The sequence below is a fragment of the Ictalurus furcatus genome, chromosome 16 (assembly GCF_023375685.1).
Source record: "Ictalurus furcatus strain D&B chromosome 16, Billie_1.0, whole genome shotgun sequence".
Taxonomy (NCBI): domain Eukaryota; kingdom Metazoa; phylum Chordata; class Actinopteri; order Siluriformes; family Ictaluridae; genus Ictalurus; species Ictalurus furcatus.
Genome location: NC_071270.1, coordinates 3,716,382 through 3,742,228, shown reverse-complemented (window position 1 = coordinate 3,742,228; position 25,847 = coordinate 3,716,382). Strand labels below are relative to the sequence as shown.

Genomic DNA, 25,847 nt, shown 5'->3' with positions numbered 1-25,847 from the left:
TGCTGCAGGAGACGTGAAGTGTATACCAAAACATGCAGGGCACTTCGGAAACGTTGCCTTAATTTGAACCATTAAGTTAAGATTATGTACAGGTGAACAATATTAAATATAAAGCACACACAAAGGACTTAAGATGGACATTCAATTTCAGCATGTGCAGCGGACATCTTGAGTGTCTAATCATTTTTATTTTACCCACTGATACACTTTCTGTTAATTACAATTTGATGCGAACTGGGAACATTACACACGTCTGAATGTTTCCCCAATTTCATATTAACTGTAGGAACCCCAATGGAAATATGCTAATAACAATACAATTGCAAATATATATATATATATATATATATATATATATATATATATATATATATATATATATATTGTGTGTGTGTGTGTGTATGATTAAATATATCTGCAATTGTATTGTTATTTTATATATATATATATATATATATATATATATATATATATATATATATATATATATATATATATATAAACTAGTAAATGAAGCATTTTTTGAAATGTAAACATACCATTTAGATAAATCAGAGAGTGTTCACATCCTGCCAAAGGCCTTGGCACACCACCATTAGGTTATAAGTGTATTGACTCAGCAGAAGGCCAATGGCAGAACAGATGTATTTTTAGACAAATGTCCATACGCATCATTAAACTACAGCTGAAAAGAAATAATGTATCCCCTGGCAATATTGTGATCATCTCCAAAGCTTTACAAGAGAGCTGTTGAGTCCATATTGCAGACAGTTCAGGGGACACCTTTCCTGCACTGTCCCACTTCTTATTACTATTGCCCTGGTTGAATCCCTGTTGCCATCATAGGGGTTGTTCTAGTACTTTATCAGCCCAAAGGATCATCAGATGAGGGATTGTGTCAACACCACTATAGATCACTGTAGAGAGAAAGCCGTGTAACCTGACCCAATTGCCCAATTGCTTTTAAAAAATAGATAAATTAAAGAATATGATATTTTAGTTGCTTAATTAGGGTTTTATGTAGTCAAATATTCTGTACAACAGCTGACATAACTTTCTTGTGCATTACTGTGCTATTTAGCTACAAATTAGCCAGTTAGCTATGTATGTTTATATACCCAGCAAAAAAAAATAAATGTCCCTACACATTCAATTGCTTTTATTTCCAGCAAATTTCTTAACATGTGTAAATATTTGTATGAACATGAACTCATTCAACCACTGACACATAAACTGAACAAGTTTCACCGACGTTTGAGGAACAGAAACGGAATAACGAGTCCCTGAACAAAGGGGGGTGGGGGGGGGGGGAATATTAAAAGTAACAGTCAGTATGTGGTGTGTCCTCCAGCTGCTTTAAGTACTACAGTGCATCTCATCCTCATGGACTGCACCAGATTTGTCAGTTCTTGCTGTGAGATGTTCCCTCACTCTTCCACCAAGGCGTTTGCAAGTTCTCGATCACGTCTGGTGTGGACACACACGGTTACATGTAATTTTCCACTGCGAGGACGATCAGCTGTCCTTTCTGTCTCCCTGTAGCACTGTCTTAGGCATCCTACATTACAGACATTGCAGTTTATTGCTCTGGCCACATCTGCAGTCCTCATGTCTCCCTGCAGCAGGTCTATGATATGTTCATGCAGGTGAGGAGGAACCATAGGCATCTTTTTTCTGGTGTTTTTCAAAGTCAGTAGAAAGGTCTCTTTAGTGTCCTACGTTACTGTAACTGTGACCTTAATCACCTAGCGCCTGTAAACTGTTCATGTCTTAAGGACTGTTCCACAGGTGCATGTGCAATAATTGTTTACGGTTCATTGAACAGGCAGGAAAAACATCGTTTAAACCCTTTCCGATAAAGATCTGTAAAGCTTATTTGGATTTGACAAAATTATCTGTAAAATACCGTCTCCTGAAAAAGGGACGTTTCTTTTTTTGGTGAGTATAGATAAAGAAGTATGCTTTTTGCTAAGAATGTACTTAACAGTTTTGCTGTACTGCCAGATAAATGATGGTATGTGTCTACTAGAGGTATGCATTGGGACTGGGATACCACAAGACTCACAGGACCCAACATAAAAGTTACGGGAGCTTGGGGTTTTTTAACCTTCGTGTGGGCAAAGGGCCAGATATAAAAAAAAACAAACCAATCCTGCACACATCTAGTTTTTACTGAAAAAGCTTTCCCTTTACATGCTGAAAATGAAGGAAAGAGAGAAAGTAGACACACTTTTGAGATCCAGAGTGTATCTGAAATCATATGGGGTCAGAGTTTAAACTGAAAGACATGCTGGGATCTTCCTGTCAGGGATAGTGACCATCAAAGTAGCCCAACATCACTACTGCCAAGTACTAACTTGCTTTGCCCCTTCTTGTGACCCTCATAAACACTGCCGCCTCAGGCATGATTTCCTGATAAAACTGATAATATTGTTCACACTCGGGCTTCTGGAACATACTGGGGTAGAAGGTTTGTCAAACAGACATTCATTATTTCTTCGTAATGAATAATATACTTACACAAGACGTGGCCCAATATTGACAGAAAAACATTCGAGTGTCATGCTGTTACCCAACAGTTTGAATTAGCCGCAGCTAATCCAATTGTACTGACTCAAAACAAATGTGGTTAATCTAGCACAAATATTTGGTGTAAGCATTGCATAAATGGTGCACAACTTAAATGAAAAACACTATATAGCCAAAGATTTGAGGATAATTGACCATCACACCTATATATGGGTGAATGAATTTGTATGCTGTAGGATTGAAGACTTTTTTCACTGGAACTAAGAGGCCCAAACCTGTTCCAGCATGACAATGCTCCTGTGCACTAAGCGCGCTCCATGAAGACATGATGTGGCAAGGATCGAGTGGAAGAACTTGAGTTTCCTGCACAGAGCCCTGACCTCAACCCCATTGAACACCATTGGGATGAACTGGAATGCTGAGTGCACCCCAGACCTCCTCGCCCAATATCAGTGTATGACTTCACTAATGCTCTTGTGGCTGAACGGGCACATCTTCACAGCTATGTTTCAAAACAGTTGAGCCAGAAGAGTGCACGTTAAAACAGAAAGGGGGGGGGACTAGATTTGGATGGGATGTTCAAAAAGAACATAAGATTGTGATGATCAGATGTCCACAAAGTTTTGGCTACATAGTGTATATAATGACATATCAGGGGTTAGTTTTTTCCTACACTGACTGTACACGAATCCTGAATGCATTATACAATGCAGATGTGTGCTTAAGTGAATTAAGGACTAGCACTTATTCCATTAAAAAATATATTTAATTACATTTTGAGCAGTTCCACTGTTCCATTTAAATGAACAAACCAAGCTAACTAGCTTATTCATTAAAATTGTTTTGCCTAGATACTTCATTTTTTTGACAATGAATATTACTGTATTGAGGGTATCAAACTGAAGACAATGTAGAAGAAGAAGAATTTTATACCCTGTTGTACAGGTGTTTCTTTCTGACACAGTTGCACAAATGCGTTTTATTGTTCACTATTAAAATATTTACTGTATAAGTGTAATTCTTAGGAACTCTCCCAATGTATTGTGTTTACTTCAGCTCAGCTCACAGGGACAAAATCTTGGGGGTGGGGTGTTAGATCTTCTCAAACCCACTGTAATATGCAGCCTGAATAAAAGGCAGTGTTGCCAACTTGCAACTTTGTTGTTAGATTTTAAGATGACTTTTTAGAGCCCTTGGCTTTATTTAAAAAAACAGCCTAGGAACATATCCAGCAAGTTTTTGAGCATATGCCAAGGATGGTCCTGCACTTGGTACAGCTCTGCAGTTCACATCACAGCTGCTGGTTTTAAGAGTTAAAAGAGCTGGTTCAATCAACTCACAAACAGTGTGTACAGCCTGACTGAGTTGTGATTATGCAAGCCTATGTTCCCAATGACCAATCACTGATCACCATTGTTCCAAATGACCAATTACTGATCAGCATTGTTCCAAATGATCAATTACACTGATCAGCTTTGTTCAAAATGACCAATTACTTATCAGCATTGTTCCAAATGACCAATCAAAGATCACCATTGTTCCAAATGAACAATTACACTGATCAGCTTTGTTCAAAACGAACAATTAAATATCAGCATTGTTGCAAATGACCAATCACTGATTACCAATGTTCCAAATGACCAAGCACTGATCAGCATTGTTCCAAATGGCCAATCATGGATCAGCATAGTTGCAAATGACCAATCGCTGATCATCAATGTCTCACATGACCAATCATTGATCAGTATTGTTAAAATGCCCAATCACTGATCACCATTGTTCCAAATGACTGATTACACTGATCACCATTGTTCCAAATGACCAATCACTGATCACCATTGTTCCAAATGACCAATCATTGATCGCCACTGTTCCAAATGACCAAATACACTGATCACCATTGTTCCAAATGACCAATCACTGATCACCATTGTTCCAAATGACCAATCACTGATCACCATTGTTCCAAATGACCAAATACACTGATCACCATTATCCCAAGTGACCGATTTGTCCCACCTGCACACATATTTGTTCTTTGTATTAAACTCTCTTCTTGGTCATAACTACAAGTAATTAAACATAGCTATTCCATCTATAACTGTTTTCCTTGAAACTTTGTCTATTTCTTGACACCTCGCTACCACTGCTTCATTTTGGTAGCATTTGTGATAGAATTTTGTAAATATGTATATAGTTCGTTTGTGGTGCCTTGAACACAGATTTCGACTACAAGAAATAGGTTATAATTATACTCTACCTCTATTTCTTCCCAGTATATATATATATATATATATATATATATATATATATATATATATATATATATATTTAATATGCAAAGGATCCTAACGGATTAATGAACATGCAACTTAGTCTATGATGTCATCTTAGCACCTCATTTTAGCACACTTTAGCTATTTCCGCTGAAAAGAGTTGGCGTCCTCACAGACACACGCGCGCACACACACACACACACTGTTCATTTATTTTACCAATTTGCCTGATTAAAACTGACACAAGCTTGATAAACAATTAACACATTGGTTAGATCTCATGCAACAAGTGTGCGTGTGTGTCTTTCTCTCTCTCACTCTGTGTGTGTGTGTGTGTGTGTGTGTGTGTGTGTGTGTGTGTGTGTCTAGGGTCTGTATGATGTTGATCATGGGATTTCGGACCCGGTGTGTTTTTGTTTTGTTTTTGGGTGTATGACCCCCCCCCCCCCTCCGTCCCACCTCTCCCCCGCTCTCCAGCGATGTTCACCGAGGCGCCCGCGGGTGGCGCCAAATGAGCAAAGAGCACCCTCACCTCCTGAACTGTTCCGCGCAAACACACCAACCAGCGCGCGCTCATATCCGACGCGACCCCACGACTCGACCGATCTCCACATCTGACGGGCCAAATCGTTGCGGAGTTGACGGGTTTGTGACAGGACCTGACAGAAAACACGGCCATTTTTTTAAAAAACAAAAAAACAAAAAACAACAACAGCAACAACAAACGGCTCGTTATCGTTTATTTTCGTTCAATACAATATTAGTACGTATTAGAATCATCACAGTCTTGAAGGAAACTAGTTACTGAACCTGTGGGACTCGTTAGATCCCACCCCCCTCTCTCTCTCTCTCTGCCCCCCCCTCCTCTTCATCCTCAAACTCCTCCTCGCGCTTCAGCGTTCCGGCGGGAAGCGCGCGCACAGCCGAGCGCTAAAGAATCGCCTCAGTTTTCCTTTTTTTTCCCCACTCGAGGAGAAGCTCCACACATGATTCAAACTCAAATTGGGCTCGTTTTCTTAAGAAAAAGGAATGAATTCCTCCGGCTTTCGCAGTCAGATAAGTATGGTGTAACATTTGTGGGGGACACTTGTGCCGTTTCTCCCCCCCCCCCCCTCTCTCTCTCTCTCTCTTCCTTCTGAAGAGGGACCATCTTCAGCTAAAGTGTGGATTCTCTGACTTGACACTCCGCGAGTGAGTCGTGTTTCTGTGTTTAGCAACCTCAAGACTTCTCACACGTCGTTTTTATTTCAAAACTGTTCTTCGTCTCGTGTAAATCCGTCTCAGACATTTCTGAAGAGCGCGTCTGCGGCTGTCCGAGCGGCCGGGCTTCGTGAGAATGGCGGAGGCGAATAAAACGGTCACTTAACGGATTTTCTTCGTCGACGAGACGGATTTTGTTGTTGTTTTTCTCCTTATTATTGTTCTTCTTCGTCCCCCCCCCCCTCCTCTTCATGGCTGGATTGTGTATATGAGAGGGGCTGTGGCGTTTTTGGTGTTGGTGTTTTTTTTTTTTTTTTTTTTTTTTTTTGCTTTCTGGAGACACAGCAGCAGGCTTCATCTCCATCCTTCACACCAAGACACACCGAGTGAACCGACTCGAAGTGACGAAGAAAAGATAAAAGTGGTCCACGGAGGTAAGCTCGGTATTATGAAGTTTAAAGATCGCGTACGGGCTGTTACTAAGCGTCGTTGTCGTAACCCCCACCCTCCCCCTCCCCCCCTTTTCCATTTCGGATGGATGTCACTTGAGGAATTCACTTGAGGAACCGTCTAAATGGCGTAGCTGCGACTGAGGGAATCGTTCAGACGGTTGTGCACCCCCCCCCCCCCCCCACACACACACACAAATCAAACAAGCAAACAAACAAACAAAAAAAAACAGAAATGTGCATCTCGACTTGGATGGAAACCCTGTCATGTTTGTGTCATGCGTTTTGGATGTAGATAGCCGTTTTACGCTTCAGATGAACCGTTGGAGGATTGGGATGCAGATTGCTTGCATAATTGGCCACTGACACTTGTTTGCCTTGCATTGGTGAGTCCTTTGGGGATATGGTACGATTTGATTGGGATGCATGCAACACTGTGTCACTTTTTACAACCAGAGCTCATAAAGCATGGCGTGAAACCTTTTTTTTTTTGTGCAGGACCATTTTATGTTCAGTCCCATAGGGGTGCAGGCTCGTGCTCGTGCCAGTAACATTACACTGCATATATATATATATATATATATATATATATATATATATATATATATATATATATATATCCTGACTAATACCACACTGATCCACCTAGAGAGTGTTTGATTTCCACGGTTTGCATGGGCAAAAAAAAAAAAAAAAATGCGGACTGAATCTCAAACAGATCTCACGAAGTGAGGTTTACACCCCAAGAACCGTCATCGTCCGATTCTCCAGGCTCACCGCCTTAACCTTATGGGTTTTTAAAGCAACCCTGGGACCACCAGACCCACCAGCCTGCTTCGGAAATAAAAACCCCGAAGGACCCGTTTTTTAACGTATGTAGTTGTAGTATATATTTGCATCCCAGAAGCCCTCTTTTGTCCCAGAGCGGTCCTCGAGGTTCACCGATCCATTCGCCTTAAAACGTAACGGATCACCAAATGCAGCCCGCTTCGGAAAGTCGAATCCGAACCCAGAGGCCAATTTTAACAGCGTGGTAAACTTCTTGCAGTAGTAGAATCAAATAAATAAATGAAATAAAATAAATCAAGGCGCACTAATATATGAAGTTTGCATCGTTAATGAAATATGTATCATGTGGATGCGAGGCATTAAAGATAAGGATCATAAAATTAATTTCCGACGACTACGTGCTCGTAGTATGCCGTCGTGATGAATAACCGAACGAACGCACGCACGCCGCAAATTAATTAATGCGAACGCACGTTTCTGAGACGAGATGCCAAGGTTGAGTGGATTCGCTGGTGGGGAAATTTGAACGAAGCAGCAGTGCGCATAAACGACTGAAGCGTGCCACGCTGAAATGCTAAACCTGTTGAACTTGAATGAATGCGATAACAGATGATTATTTAGAGCGCTGGGGAAAATGACGGGGAAAAGAAGAAAAAACACACACGCACACACACACACACATACACACAACAAAAAAAAAACCCAAAAGGTCACAACACTTAGGAGCGATAAAATGTCCAACATGAACTTTAATTATTACGGTAAGATGAACCGTGGGATTTGAAAGGTGCTCGTGCGTTTATATGCATATTAGGTTTCAGGTGTTGAACAAAAAGGTGTTGGCTTGGAAATGGAGCCAGTGCATCAACATGTGTTTTTCTTGCGAGGATTACTAACGGAGACCTGGAATAAAGGGTGGAATTGTTGAAATGTCATATGGCAGTACCCAAAAATGGTTGGCTTCTGCTTTTGTTGAGCATCACTGCTGGCAAAACAGAGCATCCCATAAGATCTCATTATCATTAAGTATCATTAAGACTCAGGTTCCAACCTATTATATGGTAATAGGCACTTTGTTTTATATGTACATAATAGTGCTATGTAATAACACAGGAATCATTTCACTGGAGATAAAGCTCACTCGTTTAATTTGAGAAGATTTTTTTTTTTTTTTTTTACCATATCTCTCTTCAGCACCTCCTTATCAGCGATGTAGACATTCTGTCTGAGCTGTGACTACTCCCCCTACCCTCTACCCCTTACCCCCTGCAATGACCTCCACCCCATACCACCACATCCACGTTGAAGAATTCATCTTCATGAGTGTGTGAATTTGCAAAGACTGCCCGTTATACACTTCTGGTTTGGAAACAACGCCCATAAACACAATGAAACCTTTCTTGAGCGTGACAAAGATTAAATGTTTGGTTAATGCAGCATGTTGACCTGTTTAGTCAAAGCAAGCATGGTCACTTACTTGTATGTCAGTTTATTCAATCCTTCAATACAAGCTGCTTTACACTCTTAGAAAAAAAAAGTGTACTGAACTGAACCAATCTTCGACGCTGAGGTGATACTCTTAAGGGTGCATCTGCTGTAGCTATAGTATGTATCGTTTACCTAGTAGTGTACATTTAAAGGTAAAATATGTCCACATTTCCAGGTAAATATTAGGGGGTACGGTGGCTTAGTGGTTAGCATGTTTGCCTCGCACGCCCAGGTTTGGGGGTTCGATTCCCAAGCGTGTGTGGAGTTTGCATGTTCTCCCCATGCTTCGGGGGTTTCCTCCACCAGTCCAAAGATGTGTACGCAAAGATTGTGCCCTACGATGGGTTGGCACCCCATCCAGGATGTCCCCCGCCTTGTGCCCCAAGTCTCCTGGGATAGGCTCCATGCGGCCCTGTGTAGGATAAGTGGTACAGAAGATGGATGGATGGAAGATACATATTACAGGTTCAACTGATAAGGTTACCAGCTACAAGGAAACACGTACACGGATACCCTACAGATTCACACGGCCCAAAAACAATCCACGGCCCAACAAGTCCAACCTTCGCTTCATCCTATAATCTCACCTGGATACTGTACAAGTCTACCTAGGAACTGCTGCTATAATCATAAAGACTGTCCTGTGCTACTTTTCATAATCCGCTTATAGCGAATATCCTTTCAACACACTCCATACTGCTTGTCTTTACTCTTCTACACCTGTATACTGTAATGATTTATAATCCTACCATCTGGTGTTAGCTGGAAGAGAATGTGTTGTGTGTTGAATGACTAAGATTTGTTAATTTAAGATTCATTGATCTTTTTAGACACGCGTTGTAGCAACGTTCACATCCAAATTGTTCAGACGATGCCAGAACTTGATTGTCGGCCATCTTGATTGGTTGCAACGGCACTAAATTAGCCGTCGTATTATCATTCTGACACCATCAACCTCATCTTACCTCATGACCAAATAGGTTTTATCCCCCAGTAATATTGTGGTGAAAATCGTACTGTGTAGAGCAGCCTAAAAGAAAACTATGCTACAGTTGGGTAAGAGTCGACAATTAAAGCCATTAAAATGGGAAATTTGCTTTTAAATGTAATTATATTTTTAACCTGATAGGTGCTTAGCATATAAAGCATTTCAATTCCAGGTTGATTCATAGTTAAGTAGTCCTGCAGCCGTGCAGTGAAATGTAGAGTTAGATAACTAATAGAGTTTCTCAAGAAGAATTTGGATGGTTTGCTTTCTTCTCGTCAAGAGAATTATACTGAAATATTATGAAATCACTGGAAAGTTCTGTTCACTGTTCAAATGCTGTTTTAGAGCATAAAATTAACTTAACCAGCTACTATTTCACTTGAGACTACTACGACACCATGCTAGTAATGTGCTGGCCAGAGAATTACTGTTCCTGATGGTAACATTATACCAATTTTAAATAATATATTTTTACAGACACTACATTAAATGATCTTTAAACACAGTTTTTAAGTATATGTGTATATATATATATATATATATATATATATATATATATATATAAATATATATATATATATATATATATATATATATATATATATAAATCACTTGCAGCACTACTGGAAGTTTCTTAGCAAACATTTATATCACTGATGCATTTATATCATCATGGAAATGCTTTCAAGAATCATATGATATTTTTGTCACATCGCCCATTCCTAGGCTCAGATTTGAGGGCATGATGGTTGCTAGGTGCGTAGGGTTATGAGTTCAAACCCCAGGACTGCCAGAATGCCATTGTTGGACTTTAATCCTCAGACGGATTTGGATTTTGCTCCACACCCATGCTTAGGATAAAAGCGCCTGCCAAATGGAGAAAAAAAAAAAAAACAAACAAGAAAAATCTTTCCTGTCTTACAGTTGAATTAAAAAGTGTTAGCATAGGCGTTTATGTGGTGGCAACTATGAATAATGCAAAATCAACAACATTTTATATTGTGCGCTTAGCACTTTTGAAAGCTCTTATCTTACCACAGAGCATGTGGACACGAGGGCGAGTTTGGCAAGTCTCTTATCTTAAGAATGTTTCGAGAATTTTTTGAAGGTTTAAGGTTATTCTGGTTTGGGCAAAAATGTGGGAAGACAAATGCAGGAAGACATTTGTTTGCCTTGGCTGTTGTGGAAATGTATTGACTATCTTTCAGGGATTTGTGTTCTCCAGTTGATTGATGAAGTTGGACATTGAGTTGGTATACATGGCCGAAGTGTAAGCAGAAAAAAAACCCCCCACAATCTAAAGAATAAAGTGGAAGAAGTTAGGATCAGGTTTCCTTCCTCATAGGCATTAAGAGTTGCCTTAGAGCCTCTGTGTCTGTAGACAAGTACATGTTTAATGTCAGATAATGTATCTACAAGTTATTATAAATATAGCATAAATCCACATAGGCTAATGCTACTTACTACAGTAAAGTAAAGCAGTGTTTTAAGTCTGATCTGTTTGTCAAACAGAAACGGTCTGCAGTGTGTCAAAAGTACATGAACTAAAGACTCAGACATAAAGTGAATTGTGAATCGTGTGAGATTGATGGGTTTTGCAGCAGGTTGTCATGTTTTAGTAGGTTCATCTAGTCATGATTTATTGGTTTTATTTCAAATTCAGAAAGCAAATAAGCATCTAGACTTGTGTCACACATTTAAAAAAAAAAAAAAAAAAAAGAGCTATATTTTTATATTTATATCTGTAATATTGTTCCAAAAAAGTATTGTTCTAGTTCATGTAACATGTCTCCAGGCAGTCATTAACCTTTTTGTGAAGATTCTCCACTCATAGCTTGAAGCAGACAGAGTTATTGCCTGGGCCTTTAGAAAGTGGGCTTTATGCCCCACTTTCTAATCACATGTAATCTTTCTAAACAAATGGGCACTAGGCTGACCTGCAAATGCAAAAAAACAAAACAAACAACAACAGCACATCAATAAATGGGCAGTTAGATTGTCAATATGCTGCAATCCCAATCCCGGCAGATACAGAGGAATTGGATTTCTGATTGGATTACAGTGCTTTCCGGTGTTTAGCTATTTTGTGTTCCGCTCATTTGATTTGCTTCGCTTCAGACCAAGAGCGATCGCATGATGGTGCAGCACCGTATTGATCTCAGTTCATACCAGTGTGCCATTGGTACTTTGTTTACACATAGGTGTACAAGTTTCGTCAAGGAGTGATCTGTCAAAGCATTAAGACTCGACTCAATAAACAATCTGCTTCTCTTTCAACTAACAACAAGGAATAGGCTCACCGAGGAAATAATTAAAGTCTGAAAATAATGTGGAGGCTGAAAAAGAGAATGCCTCAGCTTGGGGAATGTGGATGAAAGCAGACACTACAATAGAGGGTATTCATTAAGGGAGGCATAGCAGGTTAGAAATCCTTCATTACCATTACAGTGTGTAAATTAGCTTTGCAACAGCAGAGCCGAGATCAAATGGAGATCGCTCTTAAAGTTTACAGTTAAAGGCTTGGCTCTGTGACTGGAGTACTGGGGAACAGTGTTTGTTTGAGTTAAATATCTTAAAGGATTGGTTTCACTCTGCGATGCTCAGTAGTGGCCTGCTGTGTAAATATTCTTCTGCTTAACCACATCTGTCATCTCATCAGCACTCCTCCAGTTTAGCGTTATGGATGAATTGAAAACCCTCGCTTAAGTAATCTCTCCTTGAGTCATAGTCTTCCACGCTAATAAGACAGTCATCGCTAGTAAATTTTGTGTTAAGTTAAATACATGTTGGGGAGAAATACATTACAATCCAGTTATGAGCTGGGTCTTAGTGAGGTTGTAAATAATGGAAACTGTGCTGAGCTGTTGTTTTTGAGCACAGTCACCCATACATTCTTAATAAAAAGCCCATTAAGAACTGCCTTATTACTGGTGTTAAATCATTAATTTCCGAAAGCAGCTTATCTTGGACAGCCATTCAAAAGGGTAATAATTAGCAGTTTCCTGGTGGCATTAATGAGGATGAGTCTTCGGAGAAACACTGAATTTGTTGCATGGGCTAAATTGAAGAATATTATGATATGCTGTGTCAGAGGAATGTAGAATATTTCATGCCATTGAATTCCTCTATAAAAACTCATTCAGTATTGAATAATATATTGAAAAGGTATGTTTTTATAAATAAATACCTATGGTAAAGAATGCAAGATAATGACAATGGAAGCTTTTTAGTGGTTACAGGGAATTAAAACCCATTTTCCCCCAAAATGATTTTTTTTTTTTTTACCTGGATTTACTGTTTACCGTGTACACAAAATACAGATCAGTTATATCCTGGAATTTGTAATGTTGAAATATCTATTTCAGTGCTGTTGATAATGTTTATGCGCTACACCCTTGTTTATGATTCAACCTATTTTTTTTTTCTCATTCTTTATGTTTTCCAGACTAAGGTGCTACCTCCCTGGCACATCATGGACTTCTCAGTGGGACTGTATCTGCTATGGGCATTAGTGTTGAACTTTGGGCGTGGCACACTGGGTGGCATACTGTACCGTATGCGTGAAGAGCAGCCGCCAAGCACCCTGATAGGTAGTCTGGCGGCTGATCAGGGCTTACCTGACTCTGGACATCTGTACAAGCTGGAGGTGGGCGCCCCTTACCTGCGGGTGGACGGCAAAACAGGGGAAATTTTCACCACTGAAATCCCCATAGACAGAGAGACGCTGAAGGATTGTCGGATGAAAGGAAAGCCGTGCTTTCTGGAGTTTGAGGTATCTGTCACGGATCTCATCCAGAACCAAAGCCCCCGGCTGATTGAGGGACGGATCGAGGTGCTTGACATCAATGATAACACCCCACAGTTTCCCTCACCTGTCCTCACGCTCTCTGTGCAGGAGAACACTCACATGGGTGCCACCTTCTCCATCCCGCTGGCCACTGACAAAGATACAGAGCGTAATGGTGTAGCTGACTATACCCTTACTGCCGGACCAGAGGCTGTTGCACTCTTTGGCTTACAAGTGGCAGATGACAGGGGTGAGAAATTGCCTCAGCTCATTGTGATGGGAAACCTGGACAGGGAGTTGAAAGACTCCTATGACCTAACCATCAAAGTAGTGGATGGGGGAAGCCCACCTCGTTATAGTAGTGCCTTGCTGCGAGTCGTCATCACTGATGCCAATGACAACGCACCCAAGTTTGAGAAATCGTCCTATGAAGCAGAGGTTTCAGAAAACAGTCCTGTTGGACACTCTGTGTTACAGGTAAAAACATATACAGTACACAACAATTAACCTTTACATCTCAGCAAGAGAAGAAAAGGAGAGTAGGAGATGTTTTAATGAGCACTGCTGTTTCAATACCTACAACTGCCTCACTTTTTTACTTTGATGCTTTTTATAAACAGAGCAGTGTATGGTTTCCTGGGTTAATTGCTTGAAAAATCTAGTATAAATTAACAGGTTTTTTTCCTCCTAGAGCAACTCTATCCTTTTTATATGCTTTTTATTTTTGTTTATGAGTACAATTTCTGATGTAACAAGTTCTTGTCTTCAATTTTTTTGGTTTTTCAGAGACTTTAAATCATGTAACCAAACTCTGAGTTATCTTTTAAATTACTTTACAAATGAGAATGGGGTGCTCCGAAACAAGTTTTAGGAATGCATCTGTTTATGTAGGGTGTTTTCTGTTTTTTTCATGTGTGTGGCCATTTTTCTCATGACTTTAGAGTTTTTAGATGAGAACATCAAGACCATTTCATTCTCAATAAAGTTCTGATGACTTTTAATTACTTGTTTGATTACTGACAACTTATTTTTACACTTACAGGTCAAAGCCAATGACTCAGATCTGGGTCCAAATGGTGAAATCGAATACATCATCCATCAAGCCGGTGATCCAGTGCCAAAGCTGCTACAGATTGACCGTTCCACAGGCATCATATATGTTAAAGGCTCGTTGGATCGTGAGGAGATCAACAGCTTAAAATTTCATGTTATTGCACGGGACAGAGGTCCCTCACCTAAAAGCTCAACAACATATGTTTCTGTTGAAGTAACTGACCAGAATGACAATGCACCAGCTGTGGAGATCCGTGGTATTGGTCTTAGGACCCATAGCGATGGGGTGGCAAACATCTCAGAGGACATGCCAGTGGGCACTGCGGTGGCACTGGTGCAAGTGTCAGATAAGGATGAGGGAGAAAATGCTGTGGTGACCTGTGTGGTAGCAGGGGATGTTCCATTCCAGCTCCGACCAGCTGGCGATTCCTCTATTGATAACAAGAAGAAGTACTTTCTGCAGACCACCACACCTCTGGACTTTGAGCGAGTCAGGGACTACCGGGTGGAGATAGTAGCTGTGGACTCAGGCAACCCAGCTCTGTCCAGCACCAACTCCCTGAAAGTCCAAGTGACTGATATTAATGACAATTCTCCCATATTCTCACCCCCAGTGTTTGAGATAGAGTTTGCTGAAGAGAACCAGCCGGGGGAGAAGGTTCTCGATGTCATTGCCGTAGATGCAGACAGTGGCACCAACGCAGAACTCATCTATACCATTGTTGCAGACTCATCAACAAGGGGGCTGTTTGAGATTGACCCCAGCACAGGCGAAGTACGAGCAAGGAGCCCACTTGATCGTGAGCACAAAGAACGTTATGAGTTCCGTGTTACTGCATCCGACAAAGGTGTTCCTAGCCACAGGGGTACTGCTACTGTTGTGATCAAAGTACTGGATAGGAATGATAACGATCCCAAGTTTATGCTTAGTAGCTACAGCTTCTCTGTCTTGGAGAACATGCCACCACTGAGCCCAGTCGGCATGGTGACTGTATTAGATATGGATAAGGGAGAAAATTCCCAAGTGCAGCTCTCTGTCGAACCAGACGTCGGAAAGTTTGTAGTCCAGAATGGCACAGGAACAATCCTCTCAAGTATATCCTTTGACCGGGAGAAAGAAAGCAGCTACAGTTTCCGACTCAAAGCAGTAGATGGAGGAGAACCCCCTAGGTCATCTTATGTTGGTGTGACCATCAATGTACTTGATGAGAATGACAATGCACCTGTTGTCACCAAACCTTCCAATTCTTCTTTCAAACGTCTGTCTCCCCTGACTGCACCTGATAGTGTTGTCGAGGTGGTGGAGGCAGAAGACATAGACTACGGGTCCAATGCTGAGCTGGTCTATAGTATTGCTGGGGGGAACCCCCATGAGCTCTTCTATATATCACCCTCTGATGGCGAGATCAAACTAACCAAGGAACTGACTCGGAAACATGGAGGTCTGCATCGCTTGGTAGTTAAAGTGAGTGACAGGGGTAAGCCTTCTCGCCATGCCATTTCCTTGGTGCACATTTATGTCAATGAGACCATTTCCAATGTCAGCCTGGTGGAGGGTCTAGTGGGACATAGCTTATACACTCCACTGGACACAGACATTGCAGGTGACCCTGACTATGGTCTAGCTGTTCAGAGAAGCAACATCCTATATGGTAGTTTGGCTGGTGTGGCAGGAGTTGTCACTGTAATCATAGTGGTAGTCTTCATCAGACATCGCCTCCAGAGAGAAACCAAGAGCGGCTATCAAGCTGGCAAAAAGGAGACCAAGGACTTGTATGCACCCAAACAAGGACCAAAAAGCATTAAGGGTAAAAAAGGAAGAAAGGGAAAGCCTCCAAAATCACCCAAACCTCTTGGAGAAGATGAAGAGGTCAGTCTCCAAAAGAGTCTGAAGTTCAACATTGATGGGGTTAATGACAGCCCTAGGATCCACCTACCCTTGACCTACCCACCTGGCAGCCCTGACTTGGGCAGGCATTACCGTTCAAATTCACCGTTGCCCTCCATTCAGCTTCAGGCCCAGTCTCCATCTGCTTCCCAGAAGCATCAGGCTGTCCAGGAGCTCCCCGCCACCAATACCTTTGTGGGAACAGAACGAGATGACAACTCTACCGGCTCTGACCAGTACTCGGATTACAGCTACAAGACCAGTCAGCCAAAATACAGCACAAAATCTGTAAGTGTGTACAAATGTAATTGTCTGATGATATTAATTAATCCTACCCATGAATTTACTTTGGTAGATTAGAAGACTGTGGTCACATGCTTTCGTAAGCTGCTAAATAATTGGCATGGTAATTATTTCCCTGCTTTTTTTTTTTAGGTACGTCACACAATTAGAGCTATAATGCTAGAATAATACATTTAACCATCAGGTTTTGTCGCACAGGGGAATAGAGGAGCAGCAGTGCTCCAAAAATAGCTTTTAGGTACTGCTCAGTTGGTGGTAAACTGTCATATACAAACGACAGTTTGCTTTAGTTGTTTATTTAAAATATCAGATAAACTGATATAAACTGAGATAAATTGGCTAGTTGAATTTGACGGAGACACAACCCCAAACAGGCAATAAGAAAAACTGGATATATAATGCTGCAGTTATTCCACATACAGTGTACCGTAATACATTTTGTAATAATATAATCCTTTAGAAAACCACATTTGGACTAGATAGTATTTTCCTTTCATAATAGGCTTAGTTTTTCTCTTTTCTCTTTCTTATCTTTCATAGATAGGATGTGCAGTGTGCATATCTGTCAGCTTCCCGCTTTACCCACAGGGTCAGTAATTTGACTGGTACATATTTGACCTTCTGCTATTAAGTCCATGAACAAGTTCTCCACACTTTTTGCTGAATGATGCCAACCCAACACCCTAATTTTTTTTAGGCAAGCGAACAATTTTTAAGTTATTGAAGCAGAATGATGTGTGTGTGTGTGTGTGTGTGTGTGTGTGTGTTGGGGGGGTGGCAGGAGTGCGGTGGTTGGGGTTCCATTAAGCGCTATCAGGTAAAGCTTTTTCTCCTGAGTGTTGTTGATGGTTAATAGGCAGGGGATATGCACGAGACACGGTTTGAGGATGCGTAGGCTCTGGCTTCATCAGTACCAGCCCGCTGGTTGGTAATACCAGCAGATGCTAGCTGACAGTCGGGGTGAGTGCAGGCCCTATGGACTTACTGACTGGAGAGAAGAGTGACCCAGAGCAGCACCGGCTCTGTGACGGACAGCATATGGCATGGAAGTGACAATAGATTCCAGCAATGCCTACCATGCGTGCCTGCCACTGAGTCTAAAATCGCTTGCGTGCTTGCACATCAGTAAAGAGTACTGACTGGCCTGTATCCTGTATTCACCTAAACATCTGATTATTACCCTGAGATATGTCTGAATCCATAGCAGAACTGAGTGACAAAAACAGGGACAGATGTTAACTCACGTGACATCTCTCAGCAGATGTGAACTCACGTGAGGGTTCTCTCCCCACATCAGGTTGAACAGATTGACCAAAATAAATATTAAAACCGGAGTGACAGCTGTAGAGAAACGGGGTTTGGCAGAACCAACGGTAATACACTTGACAATGTGTCATTGTGAGGTGCGAAGATGTGCTCAGGTGTTAGTGTCTGGTGAGGCACGCTCCCTTGGTCTCAGCAGTGAAGAATGTAAACATAGCAGCCTTGTTTGCTGTGTATCACCAGCGAGGGCAGACCGTGGCAGCTGGCTGCTGGCTTCACTACCCGCCATCCTGCTTCTTAAACCATTATTAAAAGGAGTTTGTTTGTCACGGAAGGTTTATCCAAAGGTGCAAAAAAAAAACAACAACACTGAACGATCAGTTCACACAGGCGTGGGTCTGACTTTGTGAAGAGGCATTTGTTTGCAAGACTGAGTATGTGTGTGTGTTTGTGTGTCAGTGTGTGACAGATCAAGGGTTGTGCCTTTTCTTTCCACTTTAAAAATGTCTTGGTTTTTGTGAAGGTTGCTGACGAGAACACTTGCACATCTGGAAGGGTTGCTGCCATTTTTTTTCCCACACAGCATGTAACATACAGTAGTATGACTCATATATCAGTACAGGTTCCACAGCCCACTTTTCCCACCATATATTTTAGCATATACATATGTTTCAGGAAAATTTGAAAACCTGCACTTTCCCAAGTTAAACCCAAGAGTCTTTTATTGAACCTACTATACAAAAATGAATAAGCAGACTAAGGAAGAAAGTGAAGAAATAGTTTTGGTCAGTTCTGTTTAAACACTCTATTACATGATACGACATGTAAGATACGTTTCTGTATTTTTAAAGATGCCTTCCTCCTTTTATTCAGGATAGTCTGGGACAGTTGCCAAGTTTCCATCCACTTTTTGCGCCTTTCTGTTATCGACAAAGTGAAAGTGCTTAAAAAAAAAAAGTTTGCGATATTTGCCGTCTCCCGCCTGTTTCCATCCAGTTGGCCTTTTACCGATAAAGTAGTGTGCGTGATGACGTCATCCTTTAAAAAATTGTCGCATACGTCACGGTGTATCGCAAAAGAAATCTGCCCTTGAGCCGTTTCCATACATTATTTGTATATATCGCAAATCGTGTACCTTTTGTGTTCCGCACGTCCTCGAATCTTTGTAAAATGGGGAACGTATTGAGACAATTAAATGAAATTGATTAAATGAAATTGATTTCTTTCTCACTTACTTTCATTTTAATTTCAGAAATAATTGCAGTTGTACGAAATATCAGAGGACGAGGTGAGAATGGAGCAGCTGCTCGTCTTATAGGGCTCCAAGCATGCTGAAGCCCATGGGCATAGCCGCAGTGGCTCATCAGGAGAATCAGGAGAATTCCCAGTGGGCCGCTCATAAGTTGGGCTCATAAAATAAGCATTACATTATTGCATGACTGATAACTAAAGTAAAGAATTACACTACATTTGAATTTAAAGCAGCGCATCAGTTAGTTATGCATTAAAAAGGGCCGTTTTCTCACGTCATTTGGCTCAGCACACATACGCTCTCTCTCTCTCTCTGTCTCACACACACACACACACACACACACACACACACAGACACACACGTGCGCGTACTCAGGTCATTACCGTGGAGATATAAACATGCCGTGGTGCGAGCTGCCAAAAAAAAGTATATTTCTTACTGAAATACTTCATATTTCTTTGAATGCAAACAAACATTTTTTTTCATAATGTTACAGTTGGACTTTTTGTAGCAGAAAACAATACTCAGTAGCCTGTGTTATTTGTTATTTATCTTAAATTAATTTATCTATAAACATGTCAGTAATTAAAAAAAAAAAAGGGCTGGTCTTGGGCATTAAACTCGCGAGCTGAATGTGGGTCCAACTCCGGCCCTGCCCATGGCGGAGGTAGTGCTGCGCCCATCGCAGGTTGCCACCGAACACCGGTTCCGACCAGAACGTGGATTGCTTAAGCTGGCATCCTGCTCCGAGTACAGTGTAGTGGGGGAAGGTTTCGGGGTTAGTAATATGACTGTCCATCGATGTGTATATGCTGTGTGCACAGCTATTAAGGAAAAACGAATGTGGCGTTATATCAGCCTGCTGAATGTGGTGGAGGCCACTGACGTCCATTACCGTAATTCCTTGGCACATCTTGTATCACAGGTTTGGAGTGCACTGGATGGCTCACACATCCCTACTCTTCCCCCGACTAATGGATAAATTCTGTCATGTGACACTTTTTTTTTGCTGCGCGAATGCCATTTTTCTCGACAAAAACTGTTTCCAAGCTATTCTACATAGCGTTTTTGTGATAAAGTTAAACGGAAAAAGATTGCGTCGACACGTGAAATTTTATCGATAATTTGCGCTAAACCTTTTATCGCAAAAAACCCTCGGATGGAAACGTGGCTATTGTCTCACAAAGATTGATTAAGGGAAATACTTTTCCAGTTATTTTAACGTGGGCATGATGAGAGCTTGTGAAGCCATAAATCTGTGCTTAAATTAAATCCACACAATTAAAATCCCTTATTACACATAGATAGCATAGCGTTGTCCCCATGATGTGCTGCGCTTCATCTCTCCACAACTTCAGACTCGACTGGTTCCACAGGATTGGGAAGCAGGGATGCAGGAGGGATTTTGGGGCAGGCTTTAATTAATGGAACACATCGCTTAACCTTCTTCACCCAGCGTGAACTCCAGCAGCTAGAGTGCCAGGAGATTACTCCCCAAACCTCCTCTGTCAGCCTGCTGTGACCATCCAGTGCTGCTCCACAGGAGGAAAGTAAGCAAAGGCAACTCATAATTTTTCCCTTATATTTTCTGCAGCTAAAAAAAAATGTCATGAATCCAAGTCATGCTACACACAGCTTCTACGCTTTTGTCCTTTCTGTTTCAATATCTTGTGCCTCATATGAACAATCTATGGCATGTGAGGCTGTAAGATTGGAAGATCTGTCGTCAAAAGGTTATGAGTTTCCAGAGAGTATTCTTCTTTTCACCCCTCACTGTCTTGCTCTGTTTGAGCTATTCTGTCTGTGTTTCTCATGAGTAAATCATTTCCACCATATTGGGAGATGAGCCTGCCTGGAATTGAGTAGCAGCCTGGTCACAGAGGGAAGAAGCTAAAGCCATAAAATATACTACAATGTTCTCTGACCCGCTCCTGCTTACTCTCTTCCCCACACAGCTTTGGCTTTGTGCAGGCAGCCTTTAGACCTGTCAGAAATCCCCCCATTTTTGAGCATCTGTTCTCCCTGGCTCCAGCTGGCGGTTATCCATAACAGAATACACTTGTAAACCCCTCAAACCTGGTATCCACCTTTTCAAATTCCGCTCCCTGGTGGATCCCATCCCATAATGCCCTCAGCCTGCTGCTCATTAGAGCACAATACCTGCATCCCTTGCTCACGGAGGGGGTGGGATGGGGGGGTTCAATCCACCATAAGATCCACAGGTCTCCCAGGCACAGACAGGGAGACATCAAGACCGTCTGTTGCCTGCAGGGAAGACGTAAGCAAGCAATTATAAACAAATAAGTTTTGAATAAATTACAACCGAGACATTTAACAACACTTGGGGAAATTAAGCCACTAATGAATAATTCCATTGTTAGGTGCACAAACATGCAGCACCTTCTATGAGTGATCTTGTCAACATGGCGAGGGCTAATAAGGTGAGAAAATGGAATAGCTTATTATGCGTTGGTGTTTCCGAGGACCTCTCTGCACTGTCTCCTAGGGAAGGTCTAGTCTCTGCAGGTACTTACCAATCGACTGGTCCAGGCTGACACTTTGAAATCGATTGCCCTGGACAAGTGCTCAGGGATTTAGTGCACTGGACAGACATATTCCAAATGAGTGATCTTGTCCAGAGCGTTTTTGGAGATAAGACAGTAGAACCACTCAAGGCAGAACCTGTCGATTTCTCTTAGCACTGTTTTATATGAATCAACTTGCTCTCTGGCGTGTGTCCAACTCAGTACATTCAGATGGTGGTCTTGCCAGAATGTTTCATAAGATCACACCAGTGTGATGGGGTCTCTACTGGAAACGAAGAGGGCAGAAGGCTGGTTTTCGGTCTAGGCTAATCGATTTTCATGATCCTGTCAAGCACACTGAGAATGCCTATCCGAACTTTCACAATGCTATTGGATAATCTTCCTCTCCGGAGCATCTCTTTCTGAAACTTGAGTGGTGGAAATGGTTTGAGCAAAACCTCCTGCTTTTGCTGTGGCCCCTGTGAGCAAGGTGGAGATTTTGATCTAACATCCCCGTTATTACGTGTTAAGAGAGATTACAGCTCCTGCTGAGGAAATACTTAAAGGGCAGAATAGGCCTGCTCTGAAGAAAGAGGATGTGAGTCCTGATGTTGTCGTAGAGATCGGTGGAACAGTACGCAGCGGCAGTATGCAGATGTGAGACTAATGGCGACGTAGGCACAGATGAGAATGACAATAATAACAGTGATTATGTTAATATCCAACGGCTCACAGTCAGCTTCATTTCTTCCTCACTATATTTCTTCATGCAACCCAAGAAGCCTGATTTGTGTAAACTTTGCTTTAGATGGATTATTTTTTGCTTATCGTTATCGGCCCAGGCTTTCAATATCATCACTGTTCCAAAGATCTAAAATCTCTCATCATATCAAATTACCATCTTACAGAGTATAGGAGGGGCAGGTAATAATCCCAGATAAGTGGAATCGTCAGTGGTGAATTAGCTTTCATCAGGCAATGCAGTATGGGATCTAATTCCGTGAGCCGTTCACAATTTTGCATTAAAAAAAATAAATAAACACGATACTAACTTTCAGGTGAAGCTTTGAGGACACTCAGCTCCCTGATGGTGTTGCTTAGCTCAGATGTTTTATCACCACACATGCCACGCTCCTTACCTTCCACCAGCCAGATTAGTGCTTTTATCAATAAGCAGCTTACTGCCAAAGGAGGCTTCAATAATGCGCTACGGTATTTCCTTTCCTTCACCTGGACGTGACTTTTTTTTTTGTCTCTCTGTGTTGTCTGTCTGTTCACTGTGCACTATCTACCTCCTCCTTCCTCTCCGTGTCTCTTCCTCTGGCATGTACTGTCTGTTGTACTCTACAAATACATCCCTGTGGTGTTTGTGAACACAAAAATTAAACAGCCTATCTTCTCAGTGTGAAAGAAGATCAACTTTGCATGATGTAAGTGCCCCGTCATCGCACTTGCATGTTAACTGGTATGATAAGCTTTTATTCATTCCGTTTGTTGCCATGGTGAGCAAGAACAGTAAGTTTTTCTTCTAGCCGTTGTTACATTTCATAACATTTATTAAAAAATGAAAACGTAATGAATAAAGCAAACAACCGATCTCTTCCAGTCTGACTTTTGCCTTTAGCTTGATTTGTTTTCACTTCCCTAAAACGACTACAAGACTTGATGGACGGCTGGCTTCTTGGTTTTTCGCAGAACCTTTGTCATTTGGAGAGTAATAAATGCCAGATATTCTAGGTCTTCACAATGCTGTCAGACAAGACATGTCTTTCAGGAAGACAAGTCTGTTTCTCACACGTATGCTCGTGATGAGATTTTAACTGCAGGTCAGGTGCAAGAGAGTGAAAGAAAGCCAGGCAACAAAGATCCCTCGGGCATCTCACCCCATTAGAGCAGCAGAGAGCTGCACACAATCCATTAAAGCTCCATTAGGGAAGTATACAATCACACGGACACCTCTAAGGCCATGCACTGAGGGCGGTGTGCCGTTACACATACAATCCCAGTTCATTATTCAAATTCTTCATTCATAAATAATGCAGATTACAAGCTACTAAGGGAAAACACTGCATGTCGTGCATGTAATATTTGGGTCTAGATTAGCCTTAGGGCTGAATCTGCAATTTAGCATTGTATTAAAGGCATTATGTGAGCAGGGTGTTTTATTAGCTGTTAATTTAATTGCATGTTAGTGCATTGTATGTGTTAGATTTGTAAATGTCATCGACTATTGAACAGGACATGGGGTTTCCATCCAAGTTATGCAAAAAACTTGTATACCCTCCCCTCACTCGTTGATCCACTGTGCTATATATATATATATATATATATATATATATATATATATATATATATATATATATATATTAAACCATTTACCATTTATTAGTAATTCAATCACACATCACAACCCCAGGAACCAAATAAACAAGAAAGCAAAAGAGAAATCGATCTTTGAAAAAGCCCTCTTCAGAGGCCTGTCAATCACCCGTTTGTCTGCCCAGAGTCTGTCTCACCAGCATTGAAATGTCAACCCATGGACTCCACCGACGACTTCACCAAAGGAGGTTTCCAGACGAAATGCAAACTAGCACCATCTCCAAGGGAGCTGACTTCTTGGATTAAAGCTCTTCCAGCAAAATACTGATTACTGTCTATGTTTAAACAGTTTAAACTGCATATTAGAAGGGCGGTCAGAGTTACAGGCAGAGATGTTAAATATCGAATGCTGCAAATGATTCCAGTCTCTGACGTACATGATAACATTAATTTCCACATGTCCCACTTGGGAGAATAATCCACTTACCAAAACCCTAACAAAGAAAAACACAGAGAAGTGCTTGTGAAGTGTGCTGTTGCATAATTCTCTCTCCATGGCCGCCCGTGCTGGCTGACATGAGGAATGATCATTATTTCTCTCTGTTCATCCTACTGGGGGTTCAGGATATTAGAATATTTCATGAATATTGAACCTTTTCTTGCTCTTGGATAGCTGCAGGAAGATGTTCTGTGCTGTTATATACTGGCGCTTAATTGCACAAGTCTTTAAAAAAGGGTTGAAAGACCTCTCACAATGTGAAATGTTCTGAAGTGTCAGCTTGCATTCATCAAAAGTCAGGGATGTGGAGTTCAAGGCAGTCAAGGACCAGGGATGAAATGGAGATGCGGCTTTTGAATGAGTTTAGACAAAAATGGCTAATGGAATCAGGACATAGAAGTGTTTAGCTCTAAAGCCCTATTTGGACTGTATTAATTTTGCACACAAAGGTGGAGTAATATATTTATTACCGGAATAGCGCTGGGATTTTCGACTTGTTTGAATCTGTCAGTAATTTCTTTACAGACATCTGGAAAGCGTATGACATATTGTACCTTCTGAAAAGTACAAGTTATATAAAAGTTTTTACTTTTTTTTTTTTTTTTAAGTTAGGAGCCAGTACTAGAAGTATTTTTCTTTGTTGTCCACCAGCTATTGGCCAAGTTTCAAAAGACAAACACCAAAATATAGAAATATATTTTGATATATTGGATGTACTGGTATCCTAGCATAGGTATAGGCTACATATGTGTAGCTTACACTTCTGACACGCTCCCTAGGACAAGCACTTAATATTGCATGAGTATCAGAAGTTACGTATTATGCATGGAGGAATGCATACCTCATGCAAATTATACAATTACATTGAGTGTAACTTATGTTGAGATTGCTTATCCCATGGGAATCTGACATAATCACTGTAGAAGTTGTTTGGCAACATTACTTAACATACATTTCTGTAAATAGTACTTAAGACAAAGTTTTAACTATAAAGTATGCCAATCTTGGGGCGTGGGACAACAATAACATTTTGTATATGCAACTTTATATTTGTGTGTGTGTGTGTGTGTGTGTGTGTGTGTGTGTGTGTGGGTATAAAATTTGATGTGGGGGATATTCCTTCCAACATTGATTCCGGAACCTTCCTCCCACCATATGTTAAAATAATCTCTGGTGTTGGATGACATGGATGAACTTGATCCACGGTCGATTGTTTCCACCATGTTGGAATACCTCATC

General features: G+C 41.2%; 1 protein-coding gene across 2 annotated transcripts; it reads left to right on the top strand.

Annotated features, from left to right (window-relative positions):
* The first annotated feature begins 5,979 nt into the window (after positions 1-5,979).
* Positions 5,980-17,490, top strand: pcdh1a (protocadherin 1a). 2 transcript variants are annotated; one of them, XM_053644913.1, is made up of 3 exons: positions 5,980-6,439; positions 13,165-13,983; positions 14,549-17,490. In XM_053644913.1, exons 2-3 carry the CDS (start codon positions 13,192-13,194, stop codon positions 16,805-16,807), a joined length of 3,051 nt encoding a protein of 1,016 aa, XP_053500888.1. In that variant the 5' UTR covers positions 5,980-6,439; positions 13,165-13,191; the 3' UTR covers positions 16,808-17,490. The 2 variants fall into 2 exon arrangements, with proteins under 2 accessions (XP_053500888.1, XP_053500886.1); XM_053644911.1 differs by lacking the exon at positions 5,980-6,439 and having other exon boundaries at positions 12,132-13,983.
* The last annotated feature ends 8,357 nt before the right edge of the window (positions 17,491-25,847 follow it).

Bases quoted from the DNA above. Each gene is read 5' to 3' on its own strand.
- pcdh1a (XM_053644911.1), top strand. From the start codon at position 12,985: ATGATTTTTTTTTTTTTTACCTGGATTTACTGTTTACCGTGTACACAA. The intron at 13,984-14,548 runs GTAAAAACATAT...TTACACTTACAG, and splicing joins TTGGACACTCTGTGTTACAG to GTCAAAGCCAATGACTCAGA.